Source organism: Periophthalmus magnuspinnatus, chromosome 21 (assembly GCF_009829125.3).
Source record: "Periophthalmus magnuspinnatus isolate fPerMag1 chromosome 21, fPerMag1.2.pri, whole genome shotgun sequence".
NCBI classification, from domain to species: domain Eukaryota; kingdom Metazoa; phylum Chordata; class Actinopteri; order Gobiiformes; family Gobiidae; genus Periophthalmus; species Periophthalmus magnuspinnatus.
In genome coordinates, this window is record NC_047146.1 from 29,875,891 (window position 1) to 29,894,524 (window position 18,634).

An 18,634-nucleotide genomic window follows, 5' to 3' on the forward strand; every position below is an offset into this window, starting at 1 on the left:
TTTTCTTATAATTAGCATGAGTCCTTGCTTTGCGCGGCGTTGCTAACATACTGGTCCCTCCCATGGTCCTTTAGCGCAGCGCTCAGTGAATGGCACCTTGAATTCTGACTTTGAATCCTTGAAGAGTTTGTGGAGATTTAGAAGGACGTAAAATGTGCTCAGTCAGGCGCAGAGGAGCCATCAAGGACGCAAGTAAAAGTTTGTGAAGGAGGGAATACAATAACTTTTCATAGTAACAAATCAATTTTAAACCAAATGTGGATATTTTTATGTGATATGGACAATTGTAACAGGTTTAAACCGTGGATACACATAAATGAGGCTTAATATTAGAACTGTCTCTCTGCCCTGACCAAGGACATCGCACAGACACTGCACTGATCACTACACAGAGAAATCCCACAAAAACTGATCTAAACTAGAACTAATCCTGGACTAATCAAGTATTAAACCAGGTCTTACTCATGGCTAACCTATAAGCCTTAAGCACCTCTAATACTTACTGACAACTGCAGACCAGGAGTACCCCGCAAGACGTGCACTAAATCAGGACTAAACCAGGTCTGACCTTAAGTGCTGCTAACAGTGACCACGAGGGGCATGCACAGACAGAGAACAGGCCCAAGATAATTCAAATTAAGGATTTGTTTATCAGATTACTGAAATTGACATTAATTTTATCAGGAATTTCCTTGTGGAAGGACCCCCAGACCCTCCATCACATGTTTCTTTTTGGCTCTGTGTCTCTCTCTCTCCCAGCTCAAATACACCTAACCAGGTCTAAATGAGGTCTAAATGAAGTCTAAATGAGGACTAAACCAGGTCTAACCCAGGTGTATATCTCCTGTTACATTGTCGTCATAAATAATCTTGTGCGGTGAGCTTGGAGCAGGCGGTTTGTCCATACTGTGTAGATCTGTCCAATGGGAGAAGTGCCAAAGTGAATAATCGCATTGCCCTCTGAGCCTCACCTCTGTCACTGTTTGAAATTAAAGTGAGATGTTTGTGCATCAGTCAAATGAACGTCCTTGACCAGATGTGGATTTCACCTGGTGTTTTAAACTTTGAGCAAAAACAAGCTAAGTAAAGAGATACTGTTGTTTTGATGGACAGGCTGCTTAACATGGGGATTTTTTCAGTATAGGACAATAGAATTTACAATGGAAAAAAAACAAAAACAAAGGTGAGCTGTATCACTTTTGTCGTGCATAGACTATTCCACAGTTTGCCATTTAACTTATCTATCTCCATGGAGACCAGCAGCAAGTATGGGTCAGATCTGTAGAAAGATAACCCTGCTTACAGTAAGAACTTATGTTTTTAAAGATATTTTTAAGCATTAAAAACACATTTCAGGCAAAGCAATAATATCCTGAATGAATCAAGGAGCAGAAATATTAAGTTTTACCCCTGAGTTTTGGTGAAAAAACAAATGCATTATGGTCATTAATAGCTACACTGATTTGAGCAGACATACAGATAACATAAAAACACTGGCATATTAGGAGATGTAAAAACAAACAGAACTATTGGAACTATTGAACAAGTGGATGGCACTAAACAATTATAAATCCATGCTTATTGTTCACCAGCACTACTAATTGTAAATTGGCTGTACCCAGTTTTCATATTAACATACAGTGGTCCCTCACTATATCACGGTTCACCTTTTGTGGTCTCGCTGTTTCACAGATTTTTTTTGGTACAATTTTGCATGCAGACAGTGTATGAATGTGCATTGTGTTCTGCGTCCTGATTGGCTAAGAGACGTGTCTCCTGTACAGTACAGAATGCGTTCAGCCAAATTTAAATAAATGTTACTCTGTGACTCTGAAGTGCTGTATGTTTGCAGGTTTTCTCCCAGACAAAACCCACAATGTCAATGAAACATTCAGCAAAATGTACCTACTCCCTTGCCCAAAAGGCCATCACAGAAAAAGTTGGACTTCTGGACATGTTGAGGAAAGGCATAAGTTATGTGGCTGTAGGGCACCATTATGGAATAATGAATGAATCTTCGGTTTGTCACATAAATGTCATTAATTCATCATTTTATTTACAGTACAGTATAGTATTTGGTTTAATTCTATAATACTGTGCTTATTCTTTAAAATCTACAAAGGTTTGAACTTTGAGAGTGTTTAAACAAGAGAGAAATGTGAGAAAATGTGAATGTCAGAGAAACATGTATAAAGTGTGTGGTGAGGCGTTTTACCGCTGCAAAACATATAGAATAATCGTAAAAAGTAAAGCTGACTACTTCACGGATTTTGCCTATTGCGGGTTATTTTTGGAACGTCACCCCCGTGATGAACGACGGACCACTGTAAAGTTAAAAGTATTTTCCCACAGTACAGACATATTGTGAAAGAAGCACAAAACTCTTTGTGCTTTCTAATTATAAACCATTTTTACGGCCCATAAACAAGGAAGTAAGGCTGGTGTGCTGTTAGCATGCTTGTTCTTGGTCTTGTTTCAGGCCTCTGAAAGTTGTGAAAAGTTGTTATAAACTCTTTGCGTGGACTAAATAATGCTAGGAATTAATGAGGAATATGAGCAATAACTCTGAACCACAGCAAAGTGTTTTAAAATGAATTAGTTCTGTTTTCACATTTCTAAGGTACATTGCCTTAAGTATTGAAAAAAACATAGTCAGACAGTATCAGCATATTTGACTGTAGTTTTAGTTTGTACTGACCTGGTATCTCATTACAGTCTCTCCTTTGGGTGCTGTTGCCAACACAGGGAGTCCCATTCTGAGAGCCGCAAACTCTGCTTCTCATCTGAAGCCCGGAGTCATCACAGGCAGACCACAGAGACCAGGCCATCCAACCACCTGATGGACGGAGAAAAGGTGGGAGGAAGCGAAATGGGGGGAAAAGGGCAGGGATTGTGAGAGAGAAGGAAAAGGAATTACTTTTACAACAAAACACAACAAAAGACTGTGTATGTTAACAGTCCTCAAAATGGCGCCATATAACAGGATGCTGAAACCTATAAATAGATGTTCCAAACACCAGAGACAACAGGAAAAAGAATGTCCACTGAGTTATAAACTATGGGTCAAGATTGGCACATTAATTAGCTCTTATCTTAACTAGGAGGTTGTGGGTTCTTTGCTCTCCTTCTCCCAAATTTAAATAGATAATTTGGAAAGATTGTGAGTGCACCCCCTAACTTGTGCTCTTTAGTATAATAAATCTGATTACTCAAGTATTACTATTACAAAGTACATTTCATATGCAAATACTGATCAGTTTATTTTAAAATCTGTAACAATGCCAAGCAGACAGATCTAGAACATAATTTTAATTCCTGACCCATACCATACAACTCAGTGGACGTCTAACAGCGTTGCATGGAGGTATTTAGTGCATTGTATCAAGCTCGACTTTTCCCATTGTAAAACCTGCCACCAAAACGAGACCCAAAAGTCAGGAAAAACCTCGGCTTTAATCCCATTTAGGACAGAGTGGACAGGATAAGAGGAGCAGTGGAAGCTGTATGTTCTTGTAGAGTTTATGGTCCCGGTTCAAACCAAGACTGGATTTTTTACCTTCTGGATCAGGCCTCTCTGAGTCCACGATCTGAGCTTGTCTCACAGCACAACCTTACACACATAACATAACTACTTCAAGTATTACATAGGCAGAAAAAAAAAATCAAGGACTACATTGTAAATACTCAATTACTGTGCTAGAAAATAAAAAAGCTGTCAACTTAATCAATGAAAAATACATATATTTAATGCTATACTGTAGAACTTTCCAAGCAAGCAGTATGATCTCCACGGAAACCCTCCATCACAAACACAGTGTAAAAATTGTAAATGAACTGCAAACATTGCAAACATGCCGTGTCTCCTGTACAGTACAGAATGTGTTCAAATTTACATAAATGTTTGATTGACACTACAGCGGAGCGGTGCCAGGACGAAGAGGCACGGTCAGAGGAACTGTGAAATATGTGTGAGTCACTATTAATTAATTAAACAAGAGAGAAATGTGAGAAAATGTTAATACCTGTCTGAGAAAAGTGTATAAAGTGTGTGGTGAGGGGTTTTACAGCCTTAAAACATATATAATAGTTGTAAAAAATAGACCTGACACTTCGCGGATTTCGTCTATTGTGGTTTATTTTTAGAACATGACCCCCACGATAAACAAGGGACCACTGTATTTCATTGGTATTAACATATACACAGGACTGTTGCTACTTTGCTGTTAAAGGTACACCCTGTAACTTTTCTGATGGAGGGTCCACTACCTGCTTGTCTCCATAGCGCTGCCTGCTTGTCTCAAAGGAAACGTTGCTTTTCCCACCTGCTGTTCCCATAGAGATAGATACATTTAAGGCCACACTTTAGAACATCCCGAGTAAAGCGACGACATCTCCATGGAGACACATTGAGACAGAAAAGTTACATAGTACAAGCTAAATCTAATGTAAACCGGCAAGATTCATAGTTGTAATAGTAGTTTACAAACCGTCCATTCTCTCTCTCCTCAGAAGTTTCATTTGATGTTTTTGGCTCGAGTGTGCTTCCATATTCTGCCAGATGTTTAATAAGCGTGCATTACGACGGGCGGCCATAATTGCTTCATTTATTTTCATTTATTTGAGTCCCCGAAGAAAAAAACTGCGTCGTGTTCACATTCAGCCCACGTAATCCCTCCGGTGTCGGCCATTACGGCTCGAGCTTTAATCAAATGACCTGATTTGAATTTTGCAGTGACTGACAGAAGACGTGGACATAATTATGCAGAGGAAACAGACGCACAGGACCCCACGGACATCCACCTATTTGCCTGTCAATAAATGCAATTACCCAGACTGGAGGAGCACTATTTGAAATGGGTTCTGTCATAGAGTATGTAAATATGTCCAGGAAAGCCAAACAAATACAAATGTGACTGGCAAGTTTGAATGAGATGAATACCAAGAGATGTACAGGTACGTCCCCTCTATATGGTCATATTTTTATATATCGCTTTTCCCCTTTCACGGCACTCAAAGCTTTTACATCAAGGAACCACTCACCCATTTACACACACATTCATACACCAGTGTACGCAGACACTGGAGGCGAGGTGGGTTTAGTGCAGGGTTCGGGAACCTTTTTGGCCGAGAGAGCCAAAAAAGTCACATAATGTATTTCCGTGAGAGCCATATAATATTTTTAAACTCTGAATACAGCTAAATGTGAGAGTTTTTTAACAAGACCAACCATTTTAGAGTATAAGAAGTTTCTGAATGTATTGTTAATATTTTTTTTTAACAACATCTGTGGGAGCAAAGTTTTGGTTTACGTTTGGTAATGCATGCAAATTCAGAGTGTTAATATTTTAATGTTAATACATTATGTTTTATGTTAATATTTGATTTATATGTATAAGCTACACTTGTTTTATTGCATTAATGTTGATTTTGGAAAATATCTTAGGATTGTCATCACTGAAGTTTTATGTAAATATGTTACCGTCACTTTAAGAGCAATAGCGTGCACGAGGGAAAACAGCACGCGCTGTGAGAACGTGTTAGTTGAGGCAGCGCATAAAGATGGAGCCAAATGGTTTTCTTACCGTATTATTGTTTATTTTTGAGAATTACTTGATTTGATTACTTCTGTATTTATGTATAATTTATTTATTACTTATTGTGTTAACAAATGTCAGCTAAGATTTATCTGAGAGCCAGATGCAGTCATCAAAAGAGCCACGTCTGGCTCGCGAGCCATAGGTTCCCAACCCCTGGTTTAGTGTCTTGCCCAAACACAATGACAGCATTCATCTGTGGAGTCACACCGGCAACCTGTGAGTCAGTGGATCTCACCGCTCAACCAGTGATGTTTACGTCAAGAGCGGGATTCAAACCACCAAACTTTAGATCAGCGGACAAACACTCCAACTGAGCGGAATTAATCTGCGCTTGACTGACAGGTGGGCTAATTCACAACACTAGATTGATAGACAAAAAATAAATAAATAAATCAACAAAACCAATTTTAATTCCCAACTACAAGACGTCTCTCAAACACAACACAAAAACAATGCACACGTGTCCCCCCTGCTTCTCTACTCTGCAAAATGAAAAGTGAAAAAGATTAAAAAGAGCAATATGGCGGTGTGATATTGAAAGCCCTGGCCCTGTGCGGTGAAATATTATTATGGAGGATGACAGGGAAGTTCAGGCTCGTGTGGATTAGCACAACTCATACATATTTCAGTGTCCTTGTGGGAACAGATTGGCAAAGGGAGAGAGGGAGAGAGGGGGAGAGAGGGGAATGGAGAGGAAAACAAAAGAGGAAGGGAAAGAGAGGGACGTGGAGAAAGGTGGATATAGAAAGAGCAAAGAGAGAGTGAGGAAGAGGGAGGAGGAGAGAGAGGAAGAAGGAATGAGAGAGAGAAAATGGGTGAGATGGGGGAAGGGGGAGAGAAGAGATAGGAAAGAGAGGCAGAGAGCAAGAGAGGGAAGGAGGAAGATGGAGAGAAAGGAGAAGAAGATGGATGGGGGGCAGGAAAAGAGATATAGAGAGGGGGAGGAGGCAAGATAGAGGGAGATGAGAAGGAAAGAGGGAGAGAGGAGAAAGAGAGAGAATGGGGGAGAAGGATGGAAAGAGAAGAGAGAAAATGACAGAGCAGAGCAGAAAAGTGGAGCATTATAGAGAGAGGGAGAAAAGAGATGGAGACGGTGGAAGAGAGGAGCGGACAGATAAGAAGAAGATTTGTGGAGAAAGAGAGAAAGTAGAAGAGGAGAGGGGAGCAGAAAGGTAAGAGAGAGAGAATGGAAAAGAGATAGAGGGAGGTGGAGGAAAGGGAAAGAAGAGAGGAATATTGTTAACCTGGTCACATCCTGAGTTCAATATGGAGGGATGATTTATGGAATGGAGGGCAGGAGAACAGACAGAGAGGTGAGAGTGGTCAGGAGTTCGACGCTCACTGTCTTTGATATGTCCATTCAAGTCACTGGGCTGTGATCACTTTTAATGGCGTCGAAATTACTATGCAGGCAAATTCACTTAGCTAATCTATTATTAAGATAATGACTGGTTTAATGAACAAAGAAAGTCTCATAGTTTTTTCTTAATGAAGCAATGAAGGTAGATACAATTTCAGTTTGTTTTAAAGAAATGTAACTGTCAATCAGATAAGTTTTACGCTTTGTAAAGAAAAAAGTAAAGATACATAAAACCGCCAAGATATTCCTTTTTGCGATATTGCAGTATGCCCAGGTGTCAGCTCAAATTATATCACTCAAGTTTAAATAAGTAATGTACAAAATGGTTACTTAAGTTCAGTTAATTTATATACATTCAATGGAGTTCAAGAGGTGGCTTTATGTTTACCCAAGCATCATGAAAAGTACAATAAATTATAGTATAGCTCACATAAATACATTTTGGAAATATTTATACACCAGTGGAAAAAAAAAAACATTGAAAATGACTTCAACCTAACTTTAAATTACCCAAGTGAGCAGTAAACGTATTATTATTAGTAGTAGTTTTGTTACAGTCACATGTATGATTATGGGTAATGTAGTATTTGTTCCCTTATCATCACATGTATGGGTAATGCATTAGCTGTAATGTAGTAGTAGTTCTCTTACGTCATATGGATGGATGGATGTTGCATTATGGGTATTGTGGTCCTTACCGTCACATGTGTGGGTGTTGCACAGGGCCTCCTCTGTGTGCAGGCCTATGCAGATGTCTCCTCCATTAGAAGGGGAGGGGCTGTTACAGGAACGTGTTCTCTGATAATGTCCTCCTCCACAGCCCACAGAGCACGGAGACCAGGACGACCAGCACGACCACGAGCCCTTCACTGGACACACACAAGAAACATTTCATTTTATTGTCACATTTTTAGGCTAATCGATACTCGTGATTATTAAGGTCCTGATATAATCTTGAGAAGTAAATCAGGAGGTGATCATAACAATTTTAGTCTAGATCAGATCGAAAGCAGAACAGCAGAGTGTGGGCCATCATAATTCTCTCATCAAAGTAATGAAAGATACTTAGATAGCCTTTGGAGCAGTCAGTAGTTTTTCCTCTGTACAAATAGTGAACTTGTGGTCTCGCTAGTACAGATTTCAAAGCTGGCGACCAAAACACACAGCAGTGCTCTGCTCTTTATGAGTGGCACTTCAAAAGAATACTGCTACACAGCAGTTGCACCACGTTTGAGGCGTAAACTAACAGGAACTAACCCCGAAATAAACACAGCAAAAGACTCCCAACTGCCCCCAGAGGAGCACAGCTCAAGAACCACTGCTACAAACTAAAGTCTGACAACTCCATAGTTAAGGGGCCAGTCCAGTTGTCTCATTGGACTGACATCTCATTTGAAAAGTCTTCTCTCGCCTTCTCTCCCCACTCCCTCTCTCTCCTACTCCCTCACCCTCACTTTACCCCTCTACCCCCTTCTCTCTCTCTTTTTCTCTCTTTTTTCTCTCTCTCTCTTCCTTCTGCGTGTGTATATAGGTCAGAGGTAGGACTGTGTGTAATTGATCTGACTGTACCTCTCCAAAGAAACCATTCATTTCAATCTCCTCTCAGACGCCCTCTGCCCCTCTGTCCACACTTCATCTGATGCTATCACACTTTCTTTCTCCACTCTCCCCTCGCCTCTTTCTCTCTCCATCCACTTTCATCCCTTTCTCTCCTTCTTATTATCCCCCTTCCTCTCGTTCCCTCTCTTCCACCTCCTCTCTTTCTCTGTTCTACTGCCCCCTCCCTCTCTGTTGCTCCTCTGTCACTCTCCCCTCTCCCTCTCTCCCTCCATCTGTCTCTCCCCCCTTCAGTCTTAATAAGATCTGCAGGTCTCCACATGGCAAAGGTGTTATGACAATGGGACACGTGACAGACATGACTAAAGTCTGTCTCACAGTTCAGGGCACACTGAACAACTCTGACTCGTGAGGGATGGTTAATTAGCACGGCTGATAGCAACGCAAATCTATTATGTAAGTGTACAGAGTTCTTTGTAGTGGTCATTTCATTTCTACCCCACAACATGAAGGTTCTGAGAGTAATTCCCTGTGTTTGCATGTTCTTCCTGTGTCTCCCTGTATGGTCAAACATGCACACAATAGACCAGTCCTCCTTTATCGGTGGTTCAATGACTTTTCACACCAAGTATCATCCAGGAAAACATTTGGCTTTCCAAATATCACCAGATCTACAACAGGTGTAAACATGGACCAAAATAGGTCTTAAATTTACAAATCGTAAGTCTAAATGAGGACTAATGCAACTAACTAAATTGAAAGTGGATGTATTTCTAAATTAATCATAACACTTCAGAACACATTCTACACTCATCTAGGCTCGTCCAACATTCACACTCGTTTGAGTTGAAAAATGTGGCTCGTTTGAGTTGAAAAATGTCAACTTTTGCCCAAATTTCCCTGTCTCGTCTACCTTCAAAAGCATATGCGTCCAACTAGAGGCATTTGGCACAATTTTGATGCCATGGTCTGAGCGCAGCATGAAAAACACTGTCACTGTCCTTGATTCCATGGGCAAGGCTGCTCCAATAGCCATGAAGTAAACAAAGTGTAGGCCTAGTTTAACCTTTAACCTTGAAAGAGTGCCCTTACTATATAAATGGTTTTATGGTATTACTTTATATTATTACTTGCATATAGTTCAAATCCTCCAGCTAAGGTAGCCCTGAACACGTCAATCTCAAGATCTGAAGAATGGGTCCACGGTGCTCCAGACAGGTTGTCCCTCTATTGATGGAAGGGTCAAACGGGGAGGACAAATTTCACTACGAGGACAACTACGTGTACCTGACCTACTTTAATTTGATTTTGCTGCTCATGTATTTAACAAACTGGTGACTAACTGATGACTAACTGGTAAACTCAACCTGTACTTAATGAAGTCCCTGGAGCATGTGGAATAGTAACTGAAGATGAGGTCATAGAGGAGCTAGTCACATTCAGAACAATACATGACCCACTACAAAAAAGACACTGTTTACAGCTCACAATGTAATCCTCCTATTTACCAGTAACATCACATGTGAGTAAACCGGAGGCTAAAGGTGACTAAATGGTGACTGCTAACCAAACTAGTCATAACCTCATTGCACTTACGGTAACCAGCTTGTGTACTGATCCAGTTTAACATCTGCTAAAGCCATTAATTCAGTGTACAGCGGTCCCTCGCTATATCGCGGTTCACTTTTCAATGTTTTTAGTACAATTTTGCATACTTTTTACATTGTATAAATGTGCATCGTGTTCTGTGTCCTGATTGGCTAAGGGACTGTAGACCATTGTCCATCAATTTCTTTCCATACCGTGCCTCCTGTACAGTACAGAATGTGTTCAGCCAAATTTACATAAATGTTGGATCACAGTGTGACTCTGAAGTGCTGTATGTTTGCAGGTTTTCTCCCCGACAAAACTCACAATGTCGATGAAACGTTCTGCACCGACAAAGTTCAGAAACGTTTTCAGAGAGGCGCCACTGCAGATACCGCTATAACAGAGGCACGTGAACAACAAATTTAAAGCGATTATTGAGGAAGAGGGATATGATATATGAAGGTTTGAACTTTGAGAGTGTTTAAACAAGAGAGAAATGTGAGAAAATGTTAGCGCCTGTCTGAGAAAAGTGTACAAAGTGTGTGGTGAGGGGTTTTACAGCCTTAAAATATATATAATAACGGTAAAAAATAAAGCTACTTTGTGGATTTTGCCTATTGCAGGTTATTTTTTAGAACATAATCCCCACAATAAAGACGGACAACTGTTCTTAGTTTTAGTTTAGCTTTATAATATAAAGGATACTATGGTGAAAAGGACAGATACTGGATTCTGGCAGCATTACATTACTTAAAATGTTAAAAGTGACTGACACACAATCATACAGTAATGGCGTTTTAGTATTGAAATAATGCAGTAATTCTAACGTGTTTGAGTGAATGTTCTTTGAGGCAAACTTAGGGCAGTTCTTTGCATGTTGGAGCTGACATAAAGGCCAGATGCTTTACCACCTCCTCCGTGTTAATGAGAGATCTTTGAATGACCTTTAGCTCTGTCTGAGGTTTAAACACAAAACAGGACAAGGAGGAATGTGTTAGATTAAATCGCAATAAAAGTTTGAGTATCAGTGAGGATTTATCCTGGTTTAGAATGTATGTTGAACTCTAACTGTAAAGGTGCACTGTGCAACTTTTCTCATGGAGTTTCTGCTTGTCTCCATGCAGATGTTATTGCTGAAATGTTTCACAATTTGGTATTAAATGGGTCTTTACTTATTTATTGCTGAAAAACATGCATTCTTACTGAACAGGGTCGTGTCTCTACACATCTGACCTAGTGGCTCCACCTGGACATAGTTAAGTCTAATTTTAAGTTTTTATACTAAGTTATAATTGAGTATGCAACTCATTCAATTTAATGACAAATTTCATATTTAAAATGACACCAGAATGATACTATCGCACTAGTATATGACCATGGCTCACATTGCCTAAGCGCAAGATGGGAAAAGTACATTTTTAACCATTATTTTAATATTTTATTCTAATTGTCCTTTATCAGAGTGATGGTGAAACTTCGGAAATGGCTCGAATTCAAAGTTAAACTGTGTTCACACCCATTGTTCAGTCTTGGCGCCTGGTCCAAGAAAAACAATAGCTGGACCCTTCAATGCAAAATGTGGTGCCATCTTATTTCCATACCAAATACTACCAAGTTTTATTGCAAACTTTATTATTCTGTTTTAATAAAATATATGAAACACACATGCAGTGTTGGGTTGGGTTTCTCTGCTGTGTGTGAAAATCACATTAATACATTCATAGAGGTCCTAGAGATTGACCCTAACCTGAACAATGAATCCCTACCAGAACTATAAACCATGTTGCAAGGATTTACTTTATGAGGTCCTGATTTCAACAAAATAAATATTAATATATTTATTTATTTTATATTTTAAATATTTTATTTTATTTTATATTTATTATATATTTATATATATTTTCATCATACGAGACAAACTTGATATTCAAATGTTGAATATATTGAAAACAACAATTGCATTATAATACTTTTTTCTCACCTGGACAGGCCTGTACGTTGCAGTCCTGGTACTCCACAGGTGACCCTCTGCAGCCTATGGGGGCGCTCTTTCCCTCCGGCCCGCTGCAGCTCCGTCGCCGGGTGCGGTATCCACGGTTACAGCTCTGCGTGCAAGACGACCAGCTGTCCCACGACGACCAGGTGTTTCCCGCCACCCGCACCACTGGGGCTTTGAGTAACTCCTCCACAAGGGCTGAAAAAATATACACAGGGGATTTACTGACAGCACCAGTGCTGGAGTCGTCTGTACTAATCTGGAAGATAAAAAAACATATTTCTTCCACATCAAAGTTGCACCATGTAACTTTTCTGATAAATCTGTGATGCCAGCAAAGCATTACTATAAAACATTTAAGACAAAACACTTTAAAGGCCTCTGGAAGCCTCTCAAATGTCAGCAAAATCCAAAGAAAATAATAAAAGTGTGTTGTGGCATTCCTTATCCTAAAGCTTTACTGCATTGTTATGGATCTCTTTGACTTAACCTTCGTGATACTATCTGTTATTACACACGGCTGTATCTCTTGTCTTTTATCCTTTCAAGACAATGTGTCCAGCGCTTCGGGCCACTTAGATTACACTAAACTAGTATGATTGTTTTGTTGGTATAAATACACTATAAGAATGTTCATTTGTCAGCTGAGGGTGAGACCACACTAGGGACAACAGCTCTTTGACGATTGATTCAGTAAATCTGACTTTTTAATTCAAGACAACTTCTCTGTTGATTTTATATTTTTTAAGGTTTTTATTATTAGAAATTCCACAACAAGTGCAATATGTAACTTTTCTGCAATGACTCTATCACCTGTTTATCTCCACGTCTCCATGTTTTTGTTTAGCCTCCCACAATTTTCCATGGCATGGGTTTAATCTTACCTTTCACCATGAATTCAAGTTACAGGTTAGATCTGTGGAGATCTGACTGTGCTCACAATAACAATGTTTTCTTCTAGGTTTTTCTTTCTAGTTAGAGCAACAATTCATGGGCTCCGCCCGAAAAGTTACGTAGTGTGTCTTTACGTCCATCACCTCCTTCATTAGGCTTAATAGTACCACATTTACTCACTGTCTGTTTCACATGCAGCCGTCCCGTCGTTGGGGCAGAACCTAGTCTCCACTTTCCTCCTCCCTATCTGCAGCTCGTGGGGGTCACTTAAATGAGCTCGACACATGTACCGCACCCTCTGCTCCTGCCTGGCCCCACCCTGAGTCACATTCACGGGCATCCAGGGTGTCCATGGTGTGTTCCTCTTCACCTCCGGACACGACTCCAGGTTACATGCTTTATACTCCTGAAAAACACATTTAATTATTGTGATTTGTGATGGAAAATATTTCTGTTATTATAGTTGGACTTAACACCTAAACTCCGCCCACAATCACATTTCAAATAGAGCTGCTAAACTGGGCAGTACCTGGAGGACTAAAGGGAAGAGTGAGGGTGGAAGGGGGGAGGGGTCTGAAGAAATAAGGAACAGTGTGATTGGTCTAACAGGTATCTACACTTCAAACTCCGCCCCTGCAGCCAGGTGTTTGTAAACTGAAACACCTAGCTGTAATCTGCGTGATGTCACATAGTACATAGAGGCCAGTGGAGGCAGCACAAATTCATTTTTTGAACACCAAGCTGCAAATGGACCTAATTTGGTTGGATGATTACAGCAGGATAAAAAGTGTAGCACTCTAATAAGTTATTATAGGGGAACTCAAATATGTGACATTTGGAAAGGTCTTCTGTAAATAATGATTTACTTGTGTTACTCGTGAAGTTGGTCTCAAGAGAGCTGAATGTGGATATGACACTACGTTTTCATTTAGAACTCAGCATCACTTTTGACTTTCTTTTTTATTAGTATACTTTATTTATGTATTCTTGTGTGCTTTATGTATTGTTACCAGGGCACATCCGGGGCAGCTGTTCCCGTTCTCACAGTTCCTGACTCTGGAGTGCACTCCTCCTCCACACTCGGAGCTGCACTTGGTCCACGAGCCCCAGGGAGACCAGAAGATGGGCTGAGGACAGGCCACGCCCTCATTACAGAACCTACAGGACAGGAGCAGACTATGTGAACACTGTTATGTTATTATACGTTTAGAAATGATAAGTGGTTATACAAATAAAACTGACTAGTATTGTACAAAGTATATCTATATATCAGTTGTCCCTCGCTATAATGCGGCCTCACTGTTTCATAGATATTTTTAGTGCAATTTTACTTTTTTTTTTTTTTTTTTTTTTTTTTACAGCGTATGAACGTGCATTGTGTTCTGCGTCCTGATTGGCTAAAGGACTGTAGACCATTGTCCATCAGTCTCCTCCGTGCCGTGTCTCCTGTACAGTACAGAATGTGTTCATCCAAATTTACATAAATGTTGGATCGCAGTGTGACTCTGAAGAGCTGTATGTTTGTAAGTTTTCTCCACGACAAAACCCACAATGTCGATGAAACGTTCTGCACTGACAAAGGCGCCTACGAAGGTTTGAACTTTGTGTTTAAAAATTAGAGAAATGTGAGAAAATGTTAATGCCCGTGTGAGAAAAGTGTATAAAGTGTGTGGTGAGGGGTTTTATAGCTGCAAAACATATAGAATAATTGTAAAAAATTAAGCTGAGTACTTTGCAGATTTCACCTATTGTGGGTTCTTTTTAGAACGCTACCCTGCAATAAACGAGGGACCACTATATTTCTTACTGATAGTTAGCAACATCTTAAAAGTGATGAACCCCCAGGAGCTAGTTCATTTTAAACAGTTTGCAATGGTCCAGACTTATTCCTCAAACCAAACCTGTGCTAATTGTTAATAGTGTTGCATTTGTAAGCTCTTTTCACAGCTTTCAGAGGCCAAAATGGAGTTTTGCCATCATTGTAAGGCCAACACCTAGCATGCTAAAGCCCTATACTGGGACTAAACCATTTTTTACTTTATTATATAATAAAAGCAGGATACAGCTCTTTTAACTTGAAGAAGATGATCTTACCTAAATTTAAGACATTCAATAATGTTACCAGTGGTGGAAGAAGTACTCAGTTCTGTTACTTAAGTAAAAGTACAGATACCAGAACAAAAAAAATACTCATGTAAAAATATCACATGAAAAAAGCTACTTAAACAAAAGTGTTAAAGTACATGTTTAAAAATTTCCAGTAAGTAAAAATATTTGTTGCTGATTTTAAAATCTTATGAGGCTTCAAATGTACTAATTTTGATAAAGGTTTGTGCTGAATTTTGTTCATCAAAAGCAATTTATTTATTTTTTTATTTCTATATTTTTGGTTGCTCAAACTACAAGTGTGTTAAAAATAAACCCTCAGCCTTTTCAGCAGCAGTGTCAAACTATCATAAAAAAATAGTCCGGTTCAAACATGTAGTGGAGAGAAAGTACAGATACTGCTCTTAAATGTAATGAAGTAAAAGTAAAAACACCTGAGTACAATGATATACATTTTCAAAGCAAAATTTGACTCCTGTAACACTGATTTTAAACATGTCTCCATAATGCACTGCTCGGTATTTGAAAGAAGGTTTGAAAAGCTTTAGACAGCCTCCATATTTACAGTAGACATTTGAAAATAATGAGCAGGATGTACAGACATGTTGAATGGTTTCATTTGTCCCGCTCTCACCTCTCGTCTCGACTGGGCCCCACACACACCCGCCCTCCATGTCGGGGGGAGGGGTTATTGCACGACCTCTGTCTCAGCTCAAACCCGGTGCCACAGGTCGTACTGCACTGTCCCCATGACGACCAGGGTGTCCAGCCCCCGTTCCTATGACGACAGAGAGAATAACATCAGATCCAATATCTTATCTTAATGTATATGAGAACACATGGAATTATGTCAACATTCCAAATATTTCATAGGATAGACGTTAGATTTTGGGCACAGTCAAAATACAATGGAATGAACATAACACCCTCATACATTGCAATGCCATGAATGGATGAAAACAAAAGTAAATATTGTGCTGGTAGTCTGGCAGGTTTCTTTGTGAATTAATCTTTCTTTTATTGTTTTCCAGCCAGCCTTTTCAGTTCCCTAATGTATACAATAATCAGTTATCAGTTTGTTTATTATTCATATTGGATGCCCTTCCTAATGACAGTAACTGCATTCCAAAATTGGCTCTGTGCACTACAGTAGCCGGCTAGTTCCAGAGACACAGTCAGCTCGACCATTTCAAACCATTTTGCATCAGAATAGCGCGTAACAAATGTGACTATATCCCCGTTTACGTCAAAGCATCCAAGCGAATAATGGGGTGCTGGTTACAGAGCAGCAGTCTTCTGTGTAATGACATCGCTAACCCTACAGAGGGCGCACCGTGCACAGTCTGTTTTGTTTAGCTTTGCCAGAGATGTGCTGTTAATTACCCATTTGCTGTACACACTCCTGTCATATCTAAAACTTAGCTGGTTGTTTAAACTGTAAAAATGCTGTAGCTATGTTTTACCACCAAGCTAAAGCGTATTGTAGCGTATCTTTGCCAAGTTTCTACACTGATGTTGAAAAAGAACCACCACTGATGACAACAGCTAGCATGCTAACAACACACCAACGTTACTTTCTGGTGCATAAAGGATAAAACGCTTCATAATAACAGGCAGAATATAGCAGTCTCTTTTTTACCCTAAGAGCTGCTGCTAAGTCCCGCTACGTTTTTAAGCTAACCCTGGACAAGCATCGACTTTCTCCAAGTTACTCTACTAATGAAAATTAGAGAGCGTTTATGTGTCTCTGGGAAAATTAGAGGTTGGCCAACATCTTCTGTTTTATCCTGAACTTGAAGACTTGTGCGGTGCAACGATTCTACTTTGGATACTCAGGATTTTGGCTTTGTTCATCACTCTGGTCCCGTGCAGGTATGTAGTCTATGTAGTCGGTCACGTGGGTTTTATATTCGCATCGTGAGTTTATGTTGAGTGCTTTTCCATGTTTCAAAATGTGCTTTAACTGTTGCACACTTAAATCTACAGCGAACGAATGAACTTTTATGACACTTAAGGGTTCTAGATGTGATATGTATGCGTTTCCATCTCGTTACTAGTGCAAATCTTCAAAATACGCATTAAAAACAAGGTGATGGAAACGCAACTATTATTTTGTATTAAATCCAGGTCTAAAGGAACTGTAAATTCCGTAAACATGACCTAACTGTGTCCCCAGATATGAAGTAAGCAAACCAAATATAGCTTTTACTGAAACACTTGTAACGCTGATCTATTTCAAATTACAACAACATTGGACATGAACGGCCAAGTTGTTTATGTTTTAATTTAGTGCTGTGGTTCTCAAGACGATTATCCAACCAGAAAGCAAAATGAGTTTCACATGAGTCTCTCATTTGGGTTGCCAGTTCCAATGCTGAAAACCATTTAGTTTAAACCTAAAAGGACCCTCTCTGACCTGAATCCTCATTATCAAAACCACAGTGCCTGCAGCCAATCATTAATCAGTGCCTCTTATGCTGTTTCCTCTTCTTTTTTACTCTGTCGAAGTAGTTTTTGGAGTGATTCGTGCACGTTTGAGCAATCTTTAATCGCTTATTTTTAAGACGCCGTATTGCTGATGTATTCCCGGTTTCACCACCACCGACACAGGCTCACTTTGACGTACTCACTCCGTTCTTCAATTTTATGTTCTTAATCGGTGATATGTGTAGGATTCAGCGGTGTTGTGTAGTCATTTTGGTACAAATGAAAAAAATCCACTACTCGCCAGGGTGATCCACAGGAGGGACCGACAATTCCAAGGCTCTTTTGTGATGAAGTTTTGCGACGGAAGTTACTGGACATGTTTCTTTTATTAAGTCGTTTCAGATTAATTTTGTGATTTATCGCTATATCGCGGTTCACCTTTCGCGGTCTCGCTGTTTTGCAGATTTTTTGCGTGCTTTTTTTTACAGAGTATGAACGCGCATTGTGTTCTGCGTCCTGATTGGCTAAGGGACTGTAGACCACTGTCATTCAGTCTCCTCCGTGCCGTGTCAACCAAATTTACATAAATGTTCAATCGACACGTGCCAGGACAAAGAGGCTCGGTCAGAGGAAATGAGAAATACATGTAAGTTACTATTAATTACTGAAACAAGAGAGAAATGTGAGAAAATGTTAATGCCTGTCTGAGAAAATTATGTGGTGAGGGGTTTTACAGCTGCAAAACATATATACCGTAAATTTCGGACTATAAGCCGCTACTTTTTTCCCCACACTTTGAACCCTTCGGCTTATATAACAGTGCGACTAATTTATACATTTTTACTGCCTAAGGGCCAATGGGGGTCACTCTAACAGTAAATGCATAAGTGAGACATTTGGAAAGATTATGAACTGATGCTTTTCAGACACAATTAAAAAAAAAAGAAAAGAAAAGAAAAAAAAGCGTTTCCTAAAAAAAAAACAAAAAAAAAAAAACAACCTTCTGTGTACCATCTTCCTGTGTAAATATCACATGTTACAACACAAAAACTTGCGGCTTATATTCAGGTGCGGCTTATATATGTACAAAATAGATTTTCTTTTCAA

General features: G+C 39.6%; 1 protein-coding gene across 3 annotated transcripts in view; it reads right to left on the minus strand.

Moving 5' to 3' along the window:
- The window catches only part of sema5ba (sema domain, seven thrombospondin repeats (type 1 and type 1-like), transmembrane domain (TM) and short cytoplasmic domain, (semaphorin) 5Ba), a 344,594-nt gene that overhangs the window by 14,227 nt on the left and 311,733 nt on the right, over positions 1 to 18,634 (minus strand). For all 3 annotated transcript variants that reach the window (XM_055230746.1, XM_055230747.1, XM_033987339.2), the window contains 6 exons: positions 15,735 to 15,878; positions 14,005 to 14,152; positions 13,175 to 13,400; positions 12,086 to 12,298; positions 7,656 to 7,826; positions 2,699 to 2,836 (listed from right to left, as the gene is read on the minus strand). In XM_055230746.1, the coding sequence (XP_055086721.1) occupies positions 2,699 to 2,836; positions 7,656 to 7,826; positions 12,086 to 12,298; positions 13,175 to 13,400; positions 14,005 to 14,152; positions 15,735 to 15,878 (1,040 nt within the window). The remainder of the gene's footprint in view (positions 1 to 2,698; positions 2,837 to 7,655; positions 7,827 to 12,085; positions 12,299 to 13,174; positions 13,401 to 14,004; positions 14,153 to 15,734; positions 15,879 to 18,634) is intronic.